Here is a 23,424-nt window from a genome sequence, read left to right as displayed (position 1 = left end):
CTTTTTCTTCCTACCGAAAAGTTGTTTTGAAAAGGACTTTTCAATTAGCCAAACACTATTTTAACTTATTGGCTTTTTCAAAAATCCAATAAGTCAATAAGTTGGTTCAAAAAGCTTAGCCAAACATGCCCTTAAAAAGAGCTTATCAAATGATATAAAATAAGGTATAAGCTACTTTAAAATATAAGCATAAGCCAAAAAAATAAAAGCTAGGCCAAACACCCCCTTAACGATTCATAGAGCCTCTTAATAAGTAAGTTTTAGAAAAATGCTAATTGATTCAGAGTTTATCTCTTGATCGCTCAGTAGTACAATGTTACCACATAGCCTAGTGAAGATGAATATGATTGTATGGTTCCGCTGATAATACGATAATAGTTTAGTGACCGGTAAGTGATCGGTAAGTGTTAATAAAAAACATATGTTACCAACCAGCCCATATATGCTTATTATTTTTTTTAATAAAAACTATGCATAATTTGAAAAGTACATAAGTTCTCATAGATCCTTGTGCACCTTTCCACCGAGTTATCTCATCACAACTCTTACCATTTTTCCCCATTTGCCGGCCACCGACACTTTCTCTTCCGGCAACCTTCTCCTCTATCCGTCATAATCTCCGGCATCCTTCACACCGGTTCAAACCGGATTCCTCTTATTCCAATTCCTTTCATTGCCGGTCTGTTTCACTGTTTCAAACTCCGGATTCAGATTCAACAACAAATTTAATGCCACTTTTGTTTCCAATTCGTGCCCTAAATCGGTTACCGAAACCCTAGAGGTTTTATAAACGCGACTACATTTCACTGAGAATTAATTACTTGTGAAAGTTGTTTCCTTTATAGAATTCTGATTCGGATCTGTAATTATTGATCAGTAGATCTTGATTTTGGAGAATTAGGGTTTTGAGTTGTGGATGTATGGTAGAGAAATGTGTAGGGTAGAGGAGAGAGATAATAATAATAAGAAGAAGAAGATGAGGAGGTTTGCAATTGGAAGTATGGGATTGAAGAAATTTGGGGAAATCAGGGTTGAAAAATTGAAGAATTCTATGGTGAATGTAAGGTCCACTAAAATGAAGATGTGGTTAATTAGGGCAACCACTATGGTGTTACTGTGGACTTGTTTGGTTCAGTTGACTGCTTTAGGTGGTGGTTCATGGGGACCTAGGGTTTTGAAAGGTTGGCCTTCTTGTTTTACTCAAGATTCTGCATTGGATGTTAAGTTGTTGCCTACTGTTCCTGTTAGAGTTCTTCCACACAAGAGTGAGTTTTTTTTTGTAATTGTGTGATTTTTCTGTTTGTATAGAGATATGAGCTTGATGATTGAATTGGTTTTTTGTTGGAATGTAGGGGTTTATAAGAACAATGGGTACTTGGTTGTTTCGTGTAACGGTGGACTTAATCAAATGCGGTCTGCGGTGAGTGTAGTCGGTGTAACTTTTAAGCTAACGTGATCGTTTTATGAGTTGTTAAACGATTGGTTTTATGATGCAGATTTGTGATATGGTTGCGATTGCTAGAGATTTGAATGTTACTCTTATAGTTCCTGAGCTGGATAAAACTTCCTTCTGGGCTGATCCAAGGTATGCTGATTGCTGAAGTTTGTATGTACTTTTCTACGTGTCGAAATTTAGCGTTACATGATTTTGATTATGGTGATTTGTGTGTGACAGTGAGTTTGAGGACATTTTTGATGTCGATCATTTCATTACGTCTTTGAGAGATGAAGTCCGGATACTTAAAGAGCTTCCTCCGAGGCTTAAACAGAGAGTTGAATTAGGAATTGTGCATACCATGCCTCCTGTTAGTTGGTCTGATATCTCTTACTATCATAATCAGGTACTTTTTTTTTATTTCTTATATAAAAGTGTTTTTATGTATATAATTTACATTATAAATGATGGTGTTTTTTTTACACAATGCAAACAGATTCTTCCGCTGATTAAAAAGTACAAAGTTGTGCACTTGAACAGAACCGATGCTCGGCTAGCCAATAACGGTCAACCCCTTGAACTTCAAAAGCTTAGGTGCCGAGTAAATTTCGATGCTCTGAGATTTACTCCTCAAATAGAAGAATTGGGTAGACGTGTAGTGAAGCTTCTGAGACAAAACGGGCCTTTTCTAGTGCTTCATCTTAGATACGAAATGGATATGTTAGCATTTTCCGGCTGTACACAAGGATGCAATGATGAAGAGATTGAAGAGTTGACCAGAATGAGGTTTGACCTTCTTACATTACTAAATTTGAGCAGTGGAAAACGTTCCGTTTTGCATGTGGTAACTTCTTTTCTTTATGCAGATATGCTTACCCATGGTGGAAGGAAAAGATTATAAATTCTGATTTGAAACGAAAAGACGGTTTATGCCCTTTGACCCCTGAAGAAACCGCTCTTACACTTAAAGCACTTGATATTGACCGCGATATCCAGATTTACATTGCTGCTGGTGAAATATACGGTGGAAAAAGGAGAATGGATAGTCTTGCAGATGCCTACCCGAGACTGGTTCGAACTTTTAAATAATATAATATCGATTTTTTATAAAGAAGTTCTAGCGCGGTTTCTGAGTTGCATGTTTTTACAGGTAAGAAAGGAGACACTTTTAGGGCCGGCTGACCTTCAGTATTTTCAAAATCACTCGTCACAAATGGCGGCATTGGATTATCTTGTGTCACTAGAGAGCGACATTTTTGTTCCTACGTATGATGGAAACATGGCCAAAGTTGTAGAAGGCCACCGCAGGTGCACTTTTAATTATGACGTTTAATATTCAAGATCCAATGGTTGATTGATTGATTATATTCTAAGTTTCTAACTTTACATTTTATCGGTTTTTAGATTTTTGGGTTTCAAGAAGACGATTCTATTGGACAGGAAGATTTTGGTTGATTTAATAGACAAATATACAAGTGGAGTTTTGAGCTGGGATGAATTCTCTGGTGCGGTTAAGGATACACACGCGCAACGTATGGGGGCCCCTACGAAAAGATTGGTTATGCCTGATAGACCCAAAGAAGAAGATTATTTCTATGCAAATCCAGAAGAGTGCCTGCAGCCATCAGATGATGAACCTTTGAGCATCCTGTGAGTAGGGATTTGTTGGTTAGGTTGGCCCGTTGGGATCTATGAACTGTCTGAACCACAGGATTATGATTCTCGGCCCTCGAATCAGTCGGTGTACTATGCTAACACATTTTGGTGGGACCGATGGTGAGAGATGCATGAAGACAAGAATGTTCCCATGAACGAATATATTGTGCCGTTTATTATTGATGTCTTTTATTTTTATTTTTATTTCATATGTATGGTTATTGTCAATAATTCTCATTCATGTATAGAAAAGAACACCCCCCCCCCCCTGACATTTCAGGCTTATTCAAACCAGCGATATGTACACATATAGAGCGTCGAAAACCATAGGTGTGGTCCATTTTTTCACTCCTACATAAGCGCATTATTATTATTACTATTATTTTTGCAAACAGTTACATTCCGAGTATTTGTAGTATCAAGTCGATCTAGAGAAAATCATGAAAGTAGCCATTTTTCTACGGTGATGGTGTACGTTTATAGCATACGTGATTTATGTCATGCATGTATATAGCATGTGTGATTTACATTCTGTATGTCATGCGTGAATCCATTGTCGTGTATCACCTTTTACTCGTGAATTATACTTTCGCCATGTTAAAATAGGTCTTTTGTGTATGTTAAAATACTTTCGCCTATTGACAAAGTATAAACTCATTTGAAAATGATTATTTATGGTCTTCTTCACTAATGCCCCGCTCTTTTCGGAAAAACATGCATTACAAACAAACAATCTAGGCCATCAAGTGTTACATTATCTCGTTAACATCTTTCCCTAAATAGAATTATTAAGTTGACAAGTTATAGACATTCTCAACCTACATCTTAGATAAGCGAAGAAAACTACTAAACGAGTCCATTTCACGCGTGTAGGATTATTGTATGTTCAACGATGATACACAACTTAAGAAATAAGAAGTGATACGCGAACTTAGACATGTTTATTATCCGACATAAGTGGAAATTTGCCACATAGTGATATTATTCTCTTTATTATTATAATAATAACCTCCAAATGATTGTGGAACATATTCTTTAGAATTGTTTAACGGATACATTCCAAAAAGACGATGTGGGCATTAGTGGAGTAATGATAGCATTTTGGGAATGATTGGAAGCCAGAAACACATTCTTTGATGGTGGCATTATTCAAATCCACTCAACTATTATTATTGTCATTGGACTGACTGTGTTTAACATTACATGACAGGAATGTAAGGTTGTTGACTTGGAAACTTCTAGATTCATAACAAAAGTAAAACACTACATGTATTATTCTTTATGATTAATTAGTTAATGTCATTAGTGGGTGAAATAGAATTATTTGTATTTAATTAGTCAATTAATGTCACATTTTTTCCAGTTTTCATATGATTATCAAAACCAATAGACAAATTATGATGGAAGACCAAGAAAACCATTTAGTGTCACTTTCTTCGGTCATCGTCTTACCCACTTCGACGCAGCCATGAACCATAATCGGCTTCTCCACTCACCATCCACAAACACAAACACAAACTACAACTGAAAAACCTAACTTAAGTCACTATGACTTTAAGTACAATTCAAAGATCAAATCATAAACCTTGGAGCTTATTTGTAGATGTATAAATTAATTTAATATATTTTGATGGTTTGAGAGTTGCAAGGGGTGAACATAATCAAGTAATTTTAATTGGAAGTTTGAATTGATCAAACACTCACCCCAGCACTACCTTTGTCACAATTATTACCTTCGGTTGCCAATTTCATGTTAAATTCTCCATCATTTTATATGTGTATATACTTTAAATTTGATAAGATACGCAATCTAAATCCCATCCAGCAGGTGCTCAAGCTTTTTCTAAGGCTAAAACAAATTCTAAGATCCGAGATTTTTTTCGCAATAACACACCGCCACCATGTATGATAAGCTTAAGCTTTGCCTCGAAACTATACCCCAAACATTCTTAATGCAACTGTTTTCCTATGATATATCTCTGTGTGTGTGGTGGAGGGTAAAATAAGTCACTGGATCCTAGTTATGTTTCCGTGGTCTTATTCTTTTACATAAAATAATAAGATAACGGAAACATAAAGATAAAATGTACATCAGATGTTCATCAATCGCACTAATCTATTTGAGAATCTTCCAATCTAACTCTTGAAATAGCCTTGCTATATCATTTATTAACGAAAACGGCCCGCTAATTTCATGGTAATTTTCGATATCAATGATTTCCGCCTAGTGGCCTTATTATTAACGTAACTCACTCGTGTAACCAGAGAGGAAATCTGGAGGGATTTCCTTAAAGCTACTGCCATTTCCAAAAAAAGAGAGATAATTTCACAGAACACCTTAACATTATTCTTTCTTGTTATTATTTTGGCTTTCAAATCTTTTGGTTTGATGAGTGAACTGGTGACTTGAAAGCTTATTGTGGTAAGTGTAGGATAACATGATGTTGTATCAATGATTTTACTTGAAGAATAAGAACAAAAGTTTTTTTTTGGATAATTCTTTCTGTAAATTTAATTAATACCAACAAATTTTAGGATAAAATATGGTTAGTGAATGGATATAATGGATGGTAAATTGGTGGTAAGAAAGCTTGTATTTCTAGAATATTTTAGGATGAAGACATTAACTTGACAAAACCTTTGTTCTCAACATCATCTTGTTTTTCTGATTTTATTTTTGAATATTAATGTCTTCTAGGACTAATATTGTTGTATTTTTTAAAAACTAATTTATACTTTTTTGTGTACATATTGTAACGTACTAACGAATGAACATAGATAAAATAATGGACAAGATCATTCCTTTTTCGTCGAACATGAACAAAAAAACATGCCCGCTTGTGTTCGTTTATTGTTCCAAGCATTCAAGATGTTTTTCCAAGTAGTATTCAAACTTATAACCAACTTAAGGCTCTACTAAAACTGATACATGCAAACTAATTTGTATTTCTTTATGTTCGTATAACGTATTAACAAATGAAGATAAATAAACATGTACAAGCTTAATTCCTTAACACTCGGAACATAAACAAAATAAACATGTCCGTTTGTGTTCGCTGTTTATTTGTTTGATTAAAGAGTTGAATGTTTCCAAGATGTCAAGAGGTGTTTCCAAGTCATTCAAACTACTAACCAACTTAAGGCTACTAAAAATGTAAAAACATGAACAATATTACATACAAACAATTTACTTCTAATAAAGCTAAACTAACTAGGTCACGGTTTTCAGGAGGTGGTTGCATCAAATGCGATGGCGGTGACAACATCCTTGACAAAAACGAAAAAACATTCTCTGCAGGAAGTCGGCATTAACGTAGAGCTTGGCCGCTTCCGTGTTTGACCATGGTCACATGTCACTCTTTCAAAGGACCGGAATCGCGCCTTTGGAGGCTCGATGCCACAAGCAGCCATGATTGAATGAGTTGCATGTCTTGCAACTTCCTTAAACGCATCAACTCCTGCACATGTGTGACACTCATGAAGATGTATCTAATAGAAATGTTGTTCATGTGTCCTAAATCCTTAACTTTAATAACAAAAAAAGCACAATACTAGTTCTGTATGACATGCATTCTATAAGAAGACATTTTGGAACCTGAATTTTTAAAAAAATTAGGGTAAACTACAAATTTTAATAAATAACTAATGCATTAAATGCGATTATGTAAACAATAACATACAATAATAATCCAAATCTTTCAATAAAGCGACTTAACAGGTTATAAATGATTCCCTTTTTAGCTAAATTGACCCGTTTGAGATTAAAAACAGCCAAAATCAACAAATAAAAACGGCCAAAATCAACAAATAAAAACGGCCAAAATCAACAAATAAAAACGGCCAAAATCAACAAATTCATCAGTAAACGGGTCAAGATTGCCACCTATACTTGTAGATAAGAGTTAAATGCTTGGTTGGTCCCTGTGGTTTGCAAAAATTGCAGACTTGGTCCTAGTGGTTCACTAATTACACGCGTGGTACCAAAACTTGTCAAAAATGAACTCGGTTGGTCCCCAGCCCTAACCTCAGTTAAATATCTCTGTTAAAACACCTCATGTGCTTGGCATATGAGGGTAATTTGGACATTTCAGTCCAGCCCATTATAAAAAAAAGTTAAATACCTAGTTGGCCCCACCCCCACCCCCTTCTTCTTCCTCAAACCACCACCACCACCATCTCATCTCCTTCACCTAATACCCACCATCACCACTATCAAATCCCCAAATTCTTCATCATCTTCTCAAAGGTAACGGGTTAAAAAGAATCCAAAGATGATTCCCATGACTCCGATGAAGATGACAGCCAAATATATTACACAAATTGAGTTCATAATAAATATAGGTGCTAAATAAACAATATATCAGTTGAGTTTTAAGAAATTACTTGGAAGCGTGACCAAAAGGAGCAGGTGAGGGTTAAGGCGAACAAAAGACGAAAAGTTTTGTTTGGTGAAAAACTGCCATTGAACCGGTTGATCGCTGCTGCTGCTGACGTAAGGTTTGGAACGCACTGGTTGGATTGAGAATGTGAATGTGAAGGAGATGATGAGGAGACAGAAAAGAAGCAGCTCTGGTGATGAATAACGGCGATTTAGAACCGCCTTTGTCATTGCCGATGAGAAGAAAAGACTTCACCAGAGGAGACTGACCTTTTTTTTCTTTCTCTACTGTGTACTATCAAGGTTTAATGGCTGAACAACCTAAAAGTCATCTTCATCGAAGTCATCAGAATCATCTTCGGATTCTTTTTCAGCAGTTACCTTTGAGAGGATGATGAAGAATTTGGGGATTTGATGGTGGTGGTGGTGGGTATTAGGTGGAGGAGATGAGATGGTGGTGATGGTTGTTTGGGGGAAGAAGAAGGGGGTGGGGTGGGGCCAACCAGGTATTTAACTCTTTTTATAATGTGCTGGACTGAAATTACTAAATTACCCTCATATGCCAAGCACATGGGGTGTTTTAACAGAGATATTTAACTGATATTATGGCTAGGGACCAACCGAGTTCATTTTTGACAAGTTTTGGTACCACGTGTGTAATTAGTAAACCACTAGGACCAAGTCTGCAATCTTTACAAACCACAGGGACCAACCAAGCATTTAACTCTGTAGATAATATAACGAAAATCATAATGCGTTATGCAAGGCTTGAGACGAAGATGGTCATACCTAGTTTCTTGTCCTTGCTTAAAAGCTTCAAGTTGAGCTTAACAAGTGACTGAATCTCGCTTTTAGCATTCTCAGTTTCCTTAATATTTCCATCAAGTGGTGTCTCTTTCTTTATGTTCTCCTTCTTCTCTGAAGTCGCATCGACCATCTTTTTTGCACAGCGTTTATCAGTAGCTACGGATGACGATTGACCACTGGAACCAACACCATTCGACGCAGTTGATAGATTCCGACAATTGTAACCATCATTCTTCAGCTCGGCAGACGCAATAATCTTCGTAGAAGATGAAATCCCACTTTCGTTCTTTTTCAGTCCCCCAGAATAACTGCTATCTGGCCTCACCTTATTTGCATCGTTCAATAATCTTTCATTCTTTTTCAAGCCCACAAAATGGTCGCTATCGGGCCTCACCTTATTTGCCTCATTCATTAATCTTTCATTCTTTTTGGAGCCCACAAAATAATTGCTTTCCGGCCTCACCTTCTTTGCATCGTTCAATAATCTTTCATTCTTTTTCAAGCCCCCGAAATAATTGCTATCGGGCCTCACCGTACTTGCCTCATTCAATAATCTTTCATTCTTTTTCAAGCCCACAATGTAATTGCTATCGGGCCTTACCTTACTCGCCTCTTTCATTAGTTTTTCTTTCTTTTTATGAAGTTCCGAGCCTTTAGGAACAGAATTTTTATTTCCAGTCTTTTTTCCTGACGCTTTTGCTGCAATATCCATCATTTTCCATGCTTTATTGATATCATACGGATGATTTTGTGAAGTTGACTCATGCTTTACCGGCGTTGACTGATTTTGACTTGTTGTAACCCTGTTTTCGGAACTGGAAGAAAAATTCACGGACCCGCCTCTAAGCCCCTCCCAATTTTCACGTAATACTCTTATACGTGAATGCACATTAAGGCAACGCTGCAAGGTTCTAGCATTTGGTGCATTTGACCCGTCAACAGTTGACTGAGGTTTTAACCGTTGTTCAGAGGAATCTCTTACAATATCATGGATTGACACCTCGGGACTAGTAACCTGCTCTGTATTGAAGCTTAAACGGGGTTTATTACCATCATCGGAAGTCATATTTGTTTCGACTTTAGCATGTTCATCCCTTGAAAGTGTGCAGTCCTTGCAGAACCAATCACCTTCTGGTACGGTTGCTCCAAGACCAACACAGTATGAGTGAGCGGCTGAGTCACATAGATCACATAGTAAAAGAAGTTGCTCATCTGACGAACCGCAACAAACGCTGCATTTTACTTGTGAATATGGATCAGGTGGTCCAATTGTTGCATTGCCACCGTGATTATAAATCTGCAGGAGATCCATATTAAACAACACAAACAAACCATATCAAACATGTCAGTGTTATTCAAACATCAATGACATGTTTTTTTCAACAGTAAACTAACCTACTCCTAAACACTCCTATACCTGCTGCACCTTGCAGAATTTGAACCCTTCACCTCACGGACAGAGGGGAGGCCCCTTACCACCACACCATGTCCCTTGGGGACAACACCAATGACATGTTATCCAGACCATAGTTGTTAAAAGCCATCGCCTCTTGCGCCTAGGCCCACTTTTCAGGCGAGGCGAGGCAATTGCGCTTTCAGTCGAGGCAATTGCCCTTTATTTCTCCAGGTGATGGTTCAGGCGTGGATTGCGGAGGGTTTCTGGCCAAATTCTTTAAACACCGGCAAGATTCCAGCCAGCTTCTATTTTTATTTAAGGAAAACTACTTTTCTATACCAATACACTAATTAGTTAGAACTTTGGGTACCGTATAGATGATATTAAATGTTACATGATAGGTTTTGCTTCTTTTATTTGAAGGATATAATTATTTTTCTAATACAAAATATATTTTAATATTTTTTTTTCATTGTGCGCTTTTTCTTCTCAGGCCCTCGCTTTTTTTTTTTTTTTTTGTGTGGCTTGCGCCTAAGCCTTAGGCGAGGCCTATGCGCCTTGAGTGCCCCTATCGCCTTGAGTGCGCCTAGTGCCTTTGATGACTATGATCTAGACACCGCTAACGTGTCACATAGGCTATATGGAAATACGGGCCTGTATGATAGGGGCGACAAGTGGTCTAACTAGCCATATGATATGGTGAAACCTTGGTTTTAAAAAGCGACAGACGCACAAAAGCGACGAGGTCTAAAATTGAGGCGCGAAGCGCAAAAGCAGTGAGCTTTTCGTACCCGAGGCGCAAGGTGTTTATATATATTTTTTTATATATCCCATACATATCCCATAGGTTTTTAGCTTCCTTTAACCAAAATATAGCTATAAATAAAGTTTTTATATTTTACCTACATGTACAAGCCAAAAAACCCAAAGTACAACATTTTCAACATAAAACGCCTCAGATACATGAGGCGCGCGCCTCAGGCCAAAAAGCCCCCAAAATCTGCGCTTTTTGGGGGCTTCTTGTAATTACTCAAGGCACTGAGTGAAAAAGCCCCAATAGGTACGCCTCAGGCATGCTTTTTAAACCAAGGGTGAAACATGATCATACGGGTCGGGTCGTATGAAAGCCAAAACATACAGCCCATATAACATCATTATAAAAAAATGACTAATGTGACCACTAAACGACCCACACCGCTCGCCCTATCATCTGGCTCATAACGAAATCAGAGATTAATTTGTAAATATAAACAGAAGTACAGAACATCATCTAATTCAAACTTGTGTGATGAAGAATTAACATAATGAACAAAAAGTAACAACCTGATCACGAACGGGGATATTAACAATTCTCTCAGATAGAAAGACTCCATCTTTCTGAGGCCTATGAATAGTCGAAAACCGACGCTTACATATCGGACACCGAGACTCGATCTTAGCCCACTCCATGATACACACAAAGCAAAAATAATGATCGCAGCTGTCAATAAAACCTCGTAGAGACACCCCCTCATCCAACAAACACACGCCGCAAGTCCCCAGCTGCAACTCATCATCCTCATTATCGTCTTCGTTTTCAATCTTTGATTTGCCCTTTGAGGACGCTGATGGGGAATCTGAGCTTAGGGTTTTGAGTCGCTTGGACGGTGGAGAGTATTCGATGGTCTCTGATTTGATATGAGGTGGGTAATCAATGGTCTCTGATTTGATATCCGGCATCATCTCTAGTGAATTATCGATGGGCTCTTGTTTGATTGGCGACATTGTTGGTGGGGTGGTGTGGTTGCAGTTTGTTGAGTGGAGGTTACGATGAAAGTGAAGGGGATGTATGAGGAGTTAACGCCGGTGTCGTTGGGTGGATAACCACCAAGGGGCTAACTAACTACTGGCAATGGTATGGTAACTCCGTCTTCTACCATGGCAGGTGGTTTAGAGGAACCGTTGAAACCAAGGGATCCACAAACCAAGTTTAGATTTTTTCTCATTCCTATCGCAACACGGCAAACCCTATGTCTTTCTAATTTCTAAACCAAGTAAGGAAATGTTTGTTTAGCTTTTAATAATTTAGATGTGTTACTAGTTTATCACTTAATGATTTAGACTGTTTGTTTAGTGAGCAAGTCTTTAAATGGTTAAGCTAAGGCTTAATGGTTAAGATCTATAATTTGAATGGTTCTTACATTTACCTTTAAATTGTTAAGCATTATACTGAGTCTTAGGGTATGTTTGGCTAAGCTTTTTGAAACAACTTATTGACTTATTGGCTTTTTGAAAAGTCATAAGCTCTAAATGATGTTTGGCAATGAGGGTGTATGTGAGGGGAAAAAACCAATAAGTCAATAAGTCACTCCATCCTGACTTTTCCAAAAAGCTAATAAGACAATAAGTTGTTTTAAAAAGCTTGGCCAAACATGCCCTTAATGGTTAAGACCTATAATTTAAATTGGTCAGACATTTGTCTTTGAATGATTAAGGATTATACTAGCTCTTAATGGTGCGGACCTCTTACTGGTTTAATACTTAATGGTTCAGACCTCCTACTGGTTCAGTATTGCCAACCATTCAGAAGTTGCCAAACAACCCCTAACTAAAATTAAACAGTAATGTCAAATTTGGTGCTTGTGGTTTGGGCACTTCTGCCTAGGCATGAGCAATCGGTACTTGGTACAAAAAAATATTGGTACGAACCATATCATACCGATAGAATTTTGGCACTAATTCGGTACCGAATTTTGGCGTTTTCCAGGAATGGTATTTCGGTTTGTCATGATAATATTTTCCTCACTTTTTACCATCGAATATCGTACCTTACAGGTACCATACGGTACCGTACCAAGCACTTTCGATACCGGTACCTGATACCCATTTTTGGCGATTTTCGAGATCAATACTGTATTTTTATATCTAGATCCTTGATGTTTTTTAGTTTTGGTAATTTTTATCAATTCCACTAATTCTGTCCGCAAGCGGCCTGTTTGGTTTTACTTGTCCACTATGTGGCTTATGGCCTTATGGTCTACAAGCAACCCGTTTGGTTCGCCCTTGTGGTTTTCATCCTCCACAAGCGACAACAATCACCTTTTTAAAATCATTTTCGCCACGGTCCTTGATCGTGTTCATTGCGTTGGACATCACCTTCGTTTCTATGACCCCACGGGTCACTTATACTTCGGTTTTACATGTCCCAACATGTTTTGTTCAAAAACTCGTTTTCTTTTTATTGTCATCATTTATACTTCATCTTTTCAATGAATATTTACATCAGCAACGACCCGCTGGCGGTATGCGCATATAATGTATATATGTGTGGGCGCTCGGGGGGAAAAAGTGAAATTGCCCTAATTTTAACGTTATTTTACTAATTTCGTCAAAAAAAGTTAAATGAGAGAGATGGTTAATCATGCATCATGTGGTGTGGTGGTGTTGATAGCCGAAAGACAAGGGAGTACATGCACTAATCAGCCTTTGTCTTAATTGCTGAGTGTTTGTGTCTTATGTCCAAGACTTGATGCAAAACTACTATCGAGCCGGGGTCCTCACTGGAAGCAGCCTCTCTATTCCTAACGGGTAGAGATAAGGCTGTCAACATCTTACCCTCCTCAGACCCTACCTTAACTTTGCTATTGGTGGGATTTACTGAGTATGATGATGATTTACAATAGCTCTCACTAACAGCTTTAATAAATAAGTACACAAACAACGTAACAATAAAGCTACGTACCTTAAAGCTTCCCTTTGAGATGCATATCACTTCTGCCTTGGTCACCCAAATTATCCCACAAGTTCCTTATAATTAACAACCTGATTAATCATTAGAACACCATTATGTTAACCGTTTCCATCATACTTGCTATCAATCGTTCAAAGGATTTCTTTTATTAATCCATACTATGACATAAGGGAATTAGTTTTCACTTACAAAGCCACAAATATTTAACTAGGATAAGTTGTCCTAATTTTTACCTTTGTGCTATTTACTACGAAAGTAAATATTAGATATTTTGGGGTGTTACAGTAGGGTGATAATTCTAGGAAAACGATATGGATTAAATGGGATTTAGTGTTAGCAGACAAGGAAATGGGAGACTTGGGGAATTGGTAGTTTGGATAGTTTTAATTTGGCTCTCCTTCACAAATGGAGTTCAAACTGAAACCGTGTAAGGATGATAGTAGCAAGCCGACTGATGCAACTAAGTACAGATACTCGCCCAGATCTAAGTTATTATGTGGGTGCATTAAGCAAGTACTTGCAGAACCCAAAAGAAAGCCATTTTGCTGCACTCAAACAGGTATTAAGGTATCTAAAAGGAACTGTTAGTCACGGCTTAAAGTACAACAGAGGTGGTGATGACAAGCTTGTTGGTTACAGTGACAACGGCCATGGTATATACCTGGACGACAGAAGGAGAACAACGACAGAAGGGGAACAACTGGTATGGTACCATTTTGGAAAAAAAATAATAACTTGGGCCTCACAAAAGCAACAAACAGTTGCTTTGAGTTCGTGTGAGGCTGAATTTCTAGCTGCAACATCGGCTGCTTGTCAATGTTTATGGCTACGAAGCTTAATCAGTGAATTAATTAAGTGAATTAAGTGGTGAAAAAGCACAAAAAGTAAAGCTCCTAGTGGATAACGAATCTGCAATTACACTGATGAAAAATTTTGTATTCCATGGGAGGAGTAAACATATAGATATTAAGTTCCACTTCATATGCGAATGTGTGGAACGGGATCAGATTGGAGTTGAACACAGTGACGGATTTATAGCCAGCCCGGGGGTTCCCGGGAACCCGTTCGATTCGTATTTTATAGTGTTAATTTATATAAAGACTTCTGCAGGAACCGTTTAAATTCTTGTGAGGGAACCTTATAAACAAATCTAAAGATGGCCTATTGGTAAGTGATGTTGCGTGTTAAACATTAGGTCTTGTGTTCGAGTCTTGTAAAGACCGTTTTTTTTTTTGTGTTTTTACGTGTTTTTTTTAAATAACTAAAAATAAAACTCAGGTTTAATGACTTATTCGCTGTATTGACATTACAGTGTGAAACCCTAAACCCAAACGTCCAGAACTGAAGAATCCTCACTCCTCAGCCGCTCGCCACCACTGACTACACGTCTCCAGCCACCTACATCATTCGTCTAGCCTTCTCCAGCCACAACCACAGTGTGAAACCCTAAACCCAAACGTCCAGAACTGAAGAATCCTCACTCCTCAGCCGCTCGCCACCACTGACTACACGTCTCCAGCCACCTACATCGTTCGTCTAGCCTTCTCCAGCCACAACCGCTCTTCTTCGCCGCGCTAATTCGCCATTCCTTTCCTAATTCCTTTCAATCACCCAAATTTTCAGGTAATTACTTGCTTTTCATTGCTAATTGATGATTCTTGTTTAGACTTGCGATTATGGGGCTTACTTAAATCAAATTCTATATTGGTACATTGTATTAATCTTTGCATACTAACTGTTTGATGAAATGCTTATGTGAGAGTTTTCATCTTCAAATCAGTATTTTCAAGATTTGTTGCCCTGCTTGATGAAAGGAAATGACTATCATTATTTTATCGTGTTCTGTACTTATGACCAGCAAAAGAAATTGTTCTTCTGGTTTATATTTCATAATTTTTGATCTTCTGATCATATTGGGGGATAACATGTATATATGAATGTAGTGGGAATTCTCATAGTGACTATCAATTATAATTTTTTTTGAATAATTTTCACTCCTTAAACTTTTAAAAATACAAGCTTATTAATGAACTCGGCCCGAACCGTGGGGATAACCGACCCGAACCATCGACCCGACCCGAAATTTTTATGTTTGGACATATGAAATTGGAACATTTAAAAAGGTGAACCCCCTCGGAAAAATTCCTCGATCTGCCACTGGTTGAACATGTTAGTGGAGATCTTCAGAAGGCAGATATGTTTACTAAGGCACTACCAAAGATCAAATTTGCAGAAATGAGAGAGCTCGTAGGAGTTGAAGACTTGAAGACTGTGGTCAACACGAAAGGGGTGAATGTTGGTTAGTGTTTGACAGGATAAAAAGGGAGGATTGTTTCAGAAAATAAACGCTGGAGAAAAAGAAAAATTAATAAACGTTTGCAGCAAGTGGGTCCCAGATTTGATGGTGAACGTTGATGACCAATTCTTTAGCGTATTCATTTTCGTTTTTTAGTATGTATAGCAGCAGATGTCTTGTTTTTCATTATTCTGTTTTCCTCAATTTCAATCAGTCGAAATGGCTTGTAAAATCTGTGATGATTATTGTTCCAGTTATTCAATAAAGTTGCAAGCTTTCCACTCAATCATACCCTGTAATGTTCCAGTTATACCAAAGAGAGCTTTATTACTTCGTATCGAACTTAAAAAGTGAGCTTAATTGACAAGGACTTATGAGGTAACTCTTTAAAGCTGAAGCTTTGGAGGTGTTCTTGCTGGATGGTTTGCACAAACGAACCCACCTTCCAATTATAGTAGTTGCGAAGTATCTGGATCATTCCAATTCTAAACTGATACATACCAATATCTATGCATGGATCTAGATATTTTTATGTGGCACTTAATTAGTTTCGTACTAAGTTCAACTGTTACCCGATTATAGCAACGGTTCTATTAACTAACAGCGAAAAACAAGATTATATAAAGAGAGAACTTAAAAAGTGAGTGTTACAAGGACTTATAAGGTAACTGTTTAAAGGCAAGCTTTTAGAGGTGTTCTTGGATGGTTTGCACAATAGAACCCACCTCCTATTTATGCTAGTTGTCAAGTATCTAGATCGATACTTCCGTCTCTAGATTAATCCATACTGATATCTCTACCTGGATCTAGAGATTCTCACATCTAAGATATTTCTAACGCATGAATGCATGATCATAACTAGGCCTTTCAAAGTCTTTGAAGTAGCCTTGATTCTTCAAGAGTGGCCTAGAAAGTCCTATGTTCGAGCATTGAAAGTCATATATTGGAGGGTCGTGACATTGAGCTTCTGTCAAGGTCTAAAGCATAAAGCTTTAGCAAGCTTAATTTTTAATAACTTAGACATATTAATGTTGTGTTTAACTGTTTTTGGATATTCTAATAAAATCCAGTTATATTCCTCCAAGCGCCCGGTATAGTTCTAGACTGATATGTATTGTACTTAGGAGCAACACCTTTTTGTGAAATGATTTATCATAGCATAATTGATTACTAGGTGGAAGACTACCAACCAAGACCACCAACCTGGAGAGGTGATAGAAACTTATTTTCAGGCATCCCAGAACAAGGTTAGCACTATACACATAACAATGACCACAAAGATCAAAAAACTATCCCCTACCCTTTTATTTTCACCATAAATTAAATAAGTGTTTATTAATAAAACTCCTGGAATTGTGACACATAATTTTCTTTGTGTCACTTGAAGGAAAATTTTCTTGTATAGTGATCAGATTGTCTTTTCTTGGATACACAAACATTGTTCATCTGTTATTTGCCTAAGGTTTTTACTCCCTCCAAGGAGTTAGTACTACGGTGGGATAACATTCATGTAGTCTTTGTTGGAGAATTGCAAATTATATCTTTGAGGGCCTTAGTTTCACTTATTCTCGTGATGTTATTCTATTATTCATTATTTTCTGGTTTGGACAATGTACTTAGTTGCTATGGGATCTTAATTAATTAGACTCCATTATCATAATCTGCTGCTGGTCTCAACCACATGTATGCTGAACTTTCAAATTTAACCTTTACCACCCCTAGCATTTCATCATTTCATGTATTGTGAGACATACTGATTCATGGTGAAGGTTTGTAATACTTTCTTGGTATTCATATTGATTAAACACCACCGAAGCGCCCACCAACCCAAGTACTAATCCATATAAATAATATTCAAATGATTAAGAGTACTATTTCCAATTCAGAAATGTTCCTAACAACACCACAAACGGCTTATATTCCACAAATCACAATATCAAACGGAACTTGCTACATATAGTACGTTGCTACAATGTCCCTCACTACGCGTCCGTCTCTCACTACTTGTACTTCTCGATTGACTTTGAGATACACACTAGGAATAGAGAAAGAGTTAAGTGGTCAAAGAGAAAGAGTTACACTAACAATTCATAGACTACATGAATATTGTCTAAACGGACAAACCGCGAATGATGGAATAACATAATGATAATAAAGGGAAACTAAGGCGCAACATTATAAAGATAATCCTGACAAATCAATTTGCAAACAATATTATATAAATGCTAGTTCATCATAGTAGCTAGAAATGAATTACAACGTACAGGACCGCAAAATAGTGTGAGTCCTTTGTAAAAAAAATTAAATAGATGTTAACATTAGATATATGTATTTTCAAAGGTATATTAATTAGACGGATAGTGTGGTGAGTTTTCAAGATTCTATATCCATCTGACCAACGGATACTGTTTAAACCGGAAGAGTCTCCATCCATCTAACAAGGCAAGAATCATGAAGCATATGCCTTGTATTTATCAGGTGACAGTACCAGCCATCACTACCAAATCCCCCTTAGGCATCACTACTTATTATCTCATTATAGGTTAGCTCTTAGTTATTCTTCTTTCCATGTGTTAATAATTGTATTAGCTAAAATTGTCATCAGCTTTATCAATTATCCATGGAAATAGGATGATCTAATGTGCGCGACCTATAAATTATACAAGGACATGATTACCAAAACAACGTTTGCAGGCTAGCATAGAAACAAACTGTATATAACACGCATAATCACATTTTCGCACGTAACACACTTAAAATAACACGTAGTCGGCATAATAAAGATAGACCCAAAAATGCCTCTTTGATGTGAACCCCGTTTTAGTATATCTGCTAAATCGCACTCGATCTGTTGGTCAGATGGAGATTGAATCTTGAAAACTCACCACACTTTCCGTCTAATCAATATACATTTGAAAATACATATGTCTGATGTTAACATCTACGTAACTTTTTTTACCAAGGACTCACACTATTTCGCTAGTCCTATATTGTAATTCATTTCCAGCTACTATATATGATGAACTAGTATTTATGTAATATTGTTTGCGAATTTTATCAGGATTATCTTTTTAATGTTGCGATTAGTTTCCCTTTATTATCGTTATGTTATTCTCCATCATTCGCTATTTGTTCGTTTAGACAACGTACATTGATGTTATGGGATCTTAATTACTTGGACTCCTTACATTATATCTTAATTTGCTCCTGTCCTCAACATACTGAACTTTCAGATTTCACCTTTACTACCCCCTAGCTAGCATTTCATTATTACAAACTACACCAAAATAAAGAAATGACAAATCCAAGTACCCAACCGCATATAAAAATATCGAAAATGATAAATCCTAAACAGAAAGCCAATTTCTTAGATCATAATATACTATTTCAAATCCACGCATAATAACTTGTCTTTCACAATTCTCAATACGAAACAGACACTTGCTACATACACTAGCTTCAACAAATTAAGATGGCTCAAGACGGGTGACTAGAGCCTGCATACAGAAAGAAATATGTAAATCAAGATCACACACCCTTCTTAGTAGAAGCATGGTTTTTCTTACGGAGCCTTTTCACCTCCTTTTCTTTAAGATCAGCCGAAACCTTGTCCGTCTCTAGCGGATTATGATTTACTACGCAACGCATAGCACTAGTAGAGGCAGCATTTTTCCTTCTGAGCTGTTTCAACATTTCTTCAAGATCTGCCCAAAACTCGTTTGTCTCATGTGGAATACGACGTATCACATAACCGCGGCTACACAAATATAAGAAGAGTTAGTAACTGCTTCTGCTGCAGGCCAGACAAAGGGATCGTGGTTTAATTCATTTGTACCTGATCATATCCTTCATTTCTTCATCCCAGTCCCTCAAGTCAATAGCCTTCCCTTTAGCTGAATCAATTCAAAAAACATGTGTTTCAATTTAAATATTCAAAACACATAACAAGTAGAAATCAATTGTCCCAAATAAATCTACTTTTAACAAGAAATCTGCAATGAGCATAGAATTTACCTATCTTGGTAGCATCATCTTCCAAGAATTTGTCTTGCAAAACATTTTGAAATCCAGCTCCATATTCCTCTAACTTTTTCAGCAACTCGGGATCCATGATCCTATCATACAAACACACTTAAAAATGAAAACCCTAATTCCCACAATATTTAGCAAAAAATTATCGTGATAAATGATAGGGAAACGAATTAAAAACCCTAGCTAGATAATTAACAATGAATCAAAACAGCAATTAGATTAAAATTTATAAACGGATTCATGCAAATAACTAAATTAAAAAAAGAAAATAATTACATACGAGAGCCGATAAACTGAAGTAGGTTCCAGGAGAAAGAATGGCAGACGGCTGTAAATCTGACAGCTGAAAGACTTGCGTATAAACCTGAGGTTCTGGGCTCTATTTATAGTGCTCTTGTCACATGATATTGCAAGCAAGGTTGGACTAATCAGATGATATCTTTGACCACATAACTATTTAATTTAAAGATATCGATCACACTTGTAATTTTACAAGAATGTTTTAATGAAATTGGAAATTGAAATTAATTTGAATTGAATTTCGTGAAAAATAGTATGGTTCTAGGTTGGTAAACTCTACTTTAAAAAAAAAAGTTGGTAAATTCTAAAAAGAAATTAAAATGTAAAAAAAATGTTCCATCGAGATGATGCCGGTGTATGAAGATCGAGATGTTGGATTTTGTCGACACAATCGTATCGGAGGAATGGAAGAAGTTAAATCATGCTATTATTGTATCACGTGCTGGTGGATTTGGAAGAGCGGTAACAAGGAACAGTTCCAGAATAAAGTAACCTCTATTCGCAAGTTGGTGGATAGTATCAAGGAGATATGTGTTGTTTCTATGGGTGTCAAACATATCAAAATTATGTATAATATAGATTGGAATAGATGGCGTTATTTAAGTCTTGCTAATTATATAATTGTACAGGGGTCATGGTTCTATTTTCTTTTAGCTTCGTGTTGGAATCTTGCTCGTATCTTTCCTTTCGTATTTAGACGATGTGTAGTTTGGCTTGAAGATCATATAAGATTAAATATATAATTATATGTATCTAGAGTAGGAGTTGGGTAGAAAGTGTATTTTTCCTAGAAAGTCTAGGAAGCAATCAGAATCCGACACGTGGCATTGAAGGATTTTAACTAGAAGGGTAATTATGTACTTTCACAATCTATTTTTATTTTAGGAAATTATCTTCAATAACTAACTATCCATAATGAAACCGATTTCCTCCATAATTTTCGGAATTTTTTTGTTTTCGAATTCTGATCTCACATTAATATCAATCATGCCTTCGTTTTCTTGCTCACAAGATTCATCGCTGATCATATTTTTATACGGAGAGAAAAATCATGGCATCTGGAATCTATCAGCGTGTTCTTGGTACTGTGTTTTAACAGTTAGAGGGTTAAAGTCAATGTTTTTATAGATCCCATAATATATATGAATGATGTTTGGTAACGCTGGATGATTTCTTGACATTGTGTTTAACAGCAAGCAGATTAATACCGTTGTGTTTTATCATTCATGCTGGTAATGCTGGAGGATTTCTTGACGATGTGTTTTACCATTCATGCTGGTAATGCTGGAGGATTTCTTGACATTGTGTTTTAACAGCAAGCAGATTAATACAGTTGTGTTTTGGCATTCATGTTGGTAATGCTGGAGGATTTCTTGACGTTGTGTTTTACCATCCATGCTGGTAATGCTGGAGGATTTCTTGACATTGTGTTTTAACAGCAAGCAGATTAATACAGTTGTGTTTTAGCATTCATGTTGGTAATGATGGAGGATTTTTTGACGCTGTGTTTTACCATCCATGCTGGTAATCCTGAAGGATTTCTTGACATTGTGTTTTAACAGCAAGCAGATTAATACCGTTGTGTTTTAGCATTCATGCTGGTAATGCTGGAGGTTTTCTTGACGCTGTGTTTTACCATTAATGCTGTTACGATGTGTGACATTTGTCACGGTGTGTTTTCTTGATGTTGTGTTTCTTCATGAAGGATATAAGGAAGAGAGAGAGACGAGAGAAAGGGAGAGGGAGAGAGAGAGAGAGAGAATCGCAAGAAATGTGGGGTGGTTTATGGAATGACAGTTATTTCCATATTTAAAACAAGTTAAATGACATATCTACCCCTGATTAATTAAATAATCCTATTTTTAAGAAACACATATTACCAAAATGCCACCAAGATGATCTCAACCATTAAACACACCCATTGGATGACCCAGATCGCTTCCTAGACTTTCTAGGAAAAACACATTTTTCGCAGGATCTCCACTCTATCTAGATCTAGTAGCCATCATTATCATTTATATTGTATAAGATCAAAATATAATTATACCTTACAATATATTAGCTGATAATTGTTGATGGACTAATTTACCCTTATTAACAAATAAGGTTTCCCTTTGGGTGTATTTAAAGAGTTGACTAAAGAGGGTTTAGTTTAGACTCTCATAATAACATTACATAATCTCAGCCTCCTCTATCTCTCCATATTACAATTACGAACTCTTTAACAATAAAGAACTCGGAACAGCCATCAATCATATACATCTTAAATGGAACCGGATCAAATTGACTATCATGTCTAAATTGATGTCTGCATCAATCACTGGATATTCTGCTGGCCTGAATTCTATAACATGTGTTATTTACATGTTTTCCCTTACATATTAACAGAACTGATCAATATATCAACACCCTCCCTTGGGGGTTATGTGACATGTGGCATCTCTTGAAGATCAAACCCCTCCACAACGTCATAGACGTACCTATAATCATGCCAACACCCAAATTTCAAACATCACTCCGCCAGGGGCGGTGTACCGGCGTGAAGTGGCAAAGATCACCCACTTCAGAACACCACTACACCTTAATATCATTGATGTCATTATAAAAAAGGTTAAATGACAAACATACCTTTTTTTTCAGAAACCGTATTTCCATTCCAGCCTTCACCTCCATATGCATATTCGTGTTTAGGTCACCTCTCAAAAGCTCCGCTCCACGTAACGTTTTCTTGCCACAACAAATGTATTTAATGATTTTAGTTGGAATGAATGGTTTTAGTTGTTCTATTTGATTTATGCCGTTTATGGCTTCATCTTCATTCCAATTTGATTAAAATTGATTGTGATTATCATTGTTTTAGTCATAACCGGTTTAGATCGCAATTCAAATTGATTTTAGTCATCATTGTCCCATTAATTCTTTATCTTCGTTCTTGTCACCACTTCTGATTTTAGTCATCATCATCCCACTCATCTCTACCATTGTAAAGAAAAGCTTAGCAGAGAGGATTCGTGGTGGAAAGCCAAAGAATGGGCGTAAGGTGGATTTGTTATATCCATTCTAACTACTATACATTCTTTGTTCTTATATGGCGATGATTATACTTCTATCTCTTATCTATTTCATCACACCTCAAGCAGTAGTCAAACACAATCTTATGTTCTTGACTACTAGTTTCTCTTAAAGTATGGAGAAAACGTTTATTAGATTAAAAAGAATCTAATCACCTGCCCAGAGGTTCCTACAATATTGTTTCTTCATTAAAAGATATAGTAAATATATTACTCACCTCTCAAAGAGTATGTTCTCTCTTTAGTTTGTTTGTGCTTCATCTATGTCAAGAAACCTACAATACAAGATATTTTTTCTATAGGTTTGAATTGATGTTATTCCA

The 23,424-nt window shown here is 36.8% G+C and overlaps 3 protein-coding genes across 4 annotated transcripts; 1 reads left to right on the top strand and 2 right to left on the bottom strand.

Moving 5' to 3' along the window:
* Positions 1-475: 475 nt before the first annotated feature.
* On the top strand, positions 476-3,470 carry LOC110879673 (rhamnogalacturonan I rhamnosyltransferase 1). Its single transcript, XM_022128188.2, has 8 exons — positions 476-1,265; positions 1,353-1,420; positions 1,497-1,585; positions 1,676-1,841; positions 1,932-2,221; positions 2,302-2,506; positions 2,586-2,743; positions 2,840-3,470. The coding sequence occupies exons 1-8, from the start codon at positions 917-919 to the stop codon at positions 3,087-3,089; spliced, it is 1,575 nt and encodes a 524-aa protein (XP_021983880.1). The 5' UTR covers positions 476-916; the 3' UTR covers positions 3,090-3,470.
* Positions 3,471-6,047: 2,577 nt separating this feature from the next.
* Positions 6,048-11,696, bottom strand: LOC110879674. Its single transcript, XM_022128189.2, has 3 exons — positions 10,996-11,696; positions 8,259-9,573; positions 6,048-6,549 (listed from the first exon to the last, which is right to left on the bottom strand). Exons 1-3 carry the CDS (start codon positions 11,434-11,436, stop codon positions 6,317-6,319), a joined length of 1,989 nt encoding a protein of 662 aa, XP_021983881.1. The 5' UTR covers positions 11,437-11,696; the 3' UTR covers positions 6,048-6,316.
* A 7,345-nt stretch (positions 11,697-19,041) lies between these two features.
* On the bottom strand, positions 19,042-20,143 carry LOC110874976. 2 transcript variants are annotated; one of them, XM_022123276.2, is made up of 4 exons: positions 20,011-20,143; positions 19,713-19,813; positions 19,534-19,591; positions 19,042-19,455 (listed from the first exon to the last, which is right to left on the bottom strand). In XM_022123276.2, the coding sequence occupies exons 2-4, from the start codon at positions 19,807-19,809 to the stop codon at positions 19,227-19,229; spliced, it is 384 nt and encodes a 127-aa protein (XP_021978968.1). In that variant the 5' UTR covers positions 19,810-19,813; positions 20,011-20,143; the 3' UTR covers positions 19,042-19,226. The 2 variants fall into 2 exon arrangements, with proteins under 2 accessions (XP_021978968.1, XP_021978967.1); XM_022123275.2 differs by having other exon boundaries at positions 20,007-20,123.
* Between the last annotated feature and the right edge of the window lie 3,281 nt (positions 20,144-23,424).

Source organism: Helianthus annuus, chromosome 9 (assembly GCF_002127325.2).
Source record: "Helianthus annuus cultivar XRQ/B chromosome 9, HanXRQr2.0-SUNRISE, whole genome shotgun sequence".
Classification (NCBI taxonomy): domain Eukaryota; kingdom Viridiplantae; phylum Streptophyta; class Magnoliopsida; order Asterales; family Asteraceae; genus Helianthus; species Helianthus annuus.
Note: the sequence above shows the minus strand (reverse complement) of the source record. Positions and strands in the feature narration are given on the sequence as shown.

Coding starts and splice junctions, on each gene's coding strand:
- LOC110879673 (XM_022128188.2), top strand. CDS start 917: ATGTATGGTAGAGAAATGTGTAGGGTAGAGGAGAGAGATAATAATAAT. Junction 1,842..1,931: donor TCTCTTACTATCATAATCAG/GTACTTTTTTTT, acceptor CAATGCAAACAG/ATTCTTCCGCTGATTAAAAA. Junction 2,507..2,585: donor CAGATGCCTACCCGAGACTG/GTTCGAACTTTT, acceptor ATGTTTTTACAG/GTAAGAAAGGAGACACTTTT.
- LOC110879674 (XM_022128189.2), bottom strand. CDS start 11,436: ATGTCGCCAATCAAACAAGAGCCCATCGATAATTCACTAGAGATGATG. Junction 9,574..10,995: donor ATATCCCCGTTCGTGATCAG/GTTGTTACTTTT, acceptor GATCTCCTGCAG/ATTTATAATCACGGTGGCAA. Junction 6,550..8,258: donor AAGCAAGGACAAGAAACTAG/GTATGACCATCT, acceptor ACACATGTGCAG/GAGTTGATGCGTTTAAGGAA.
- LOC110874976 (XM_022123275.2), bottom strand. Junction 19,592..19,712: donor AGATGATGCTACCAAGATAG/GTAAATTCTATG, acceptor GAATTGATTCAG/CTAAAGGGAAGGCTATTGAC. Junction 19,456..19,533: donor GAAATGAAGGATATGATCAG/GTACAAATGAAT, acceptor ATATTTGTGTAG/CCGCGGTTATGTGATACGTC.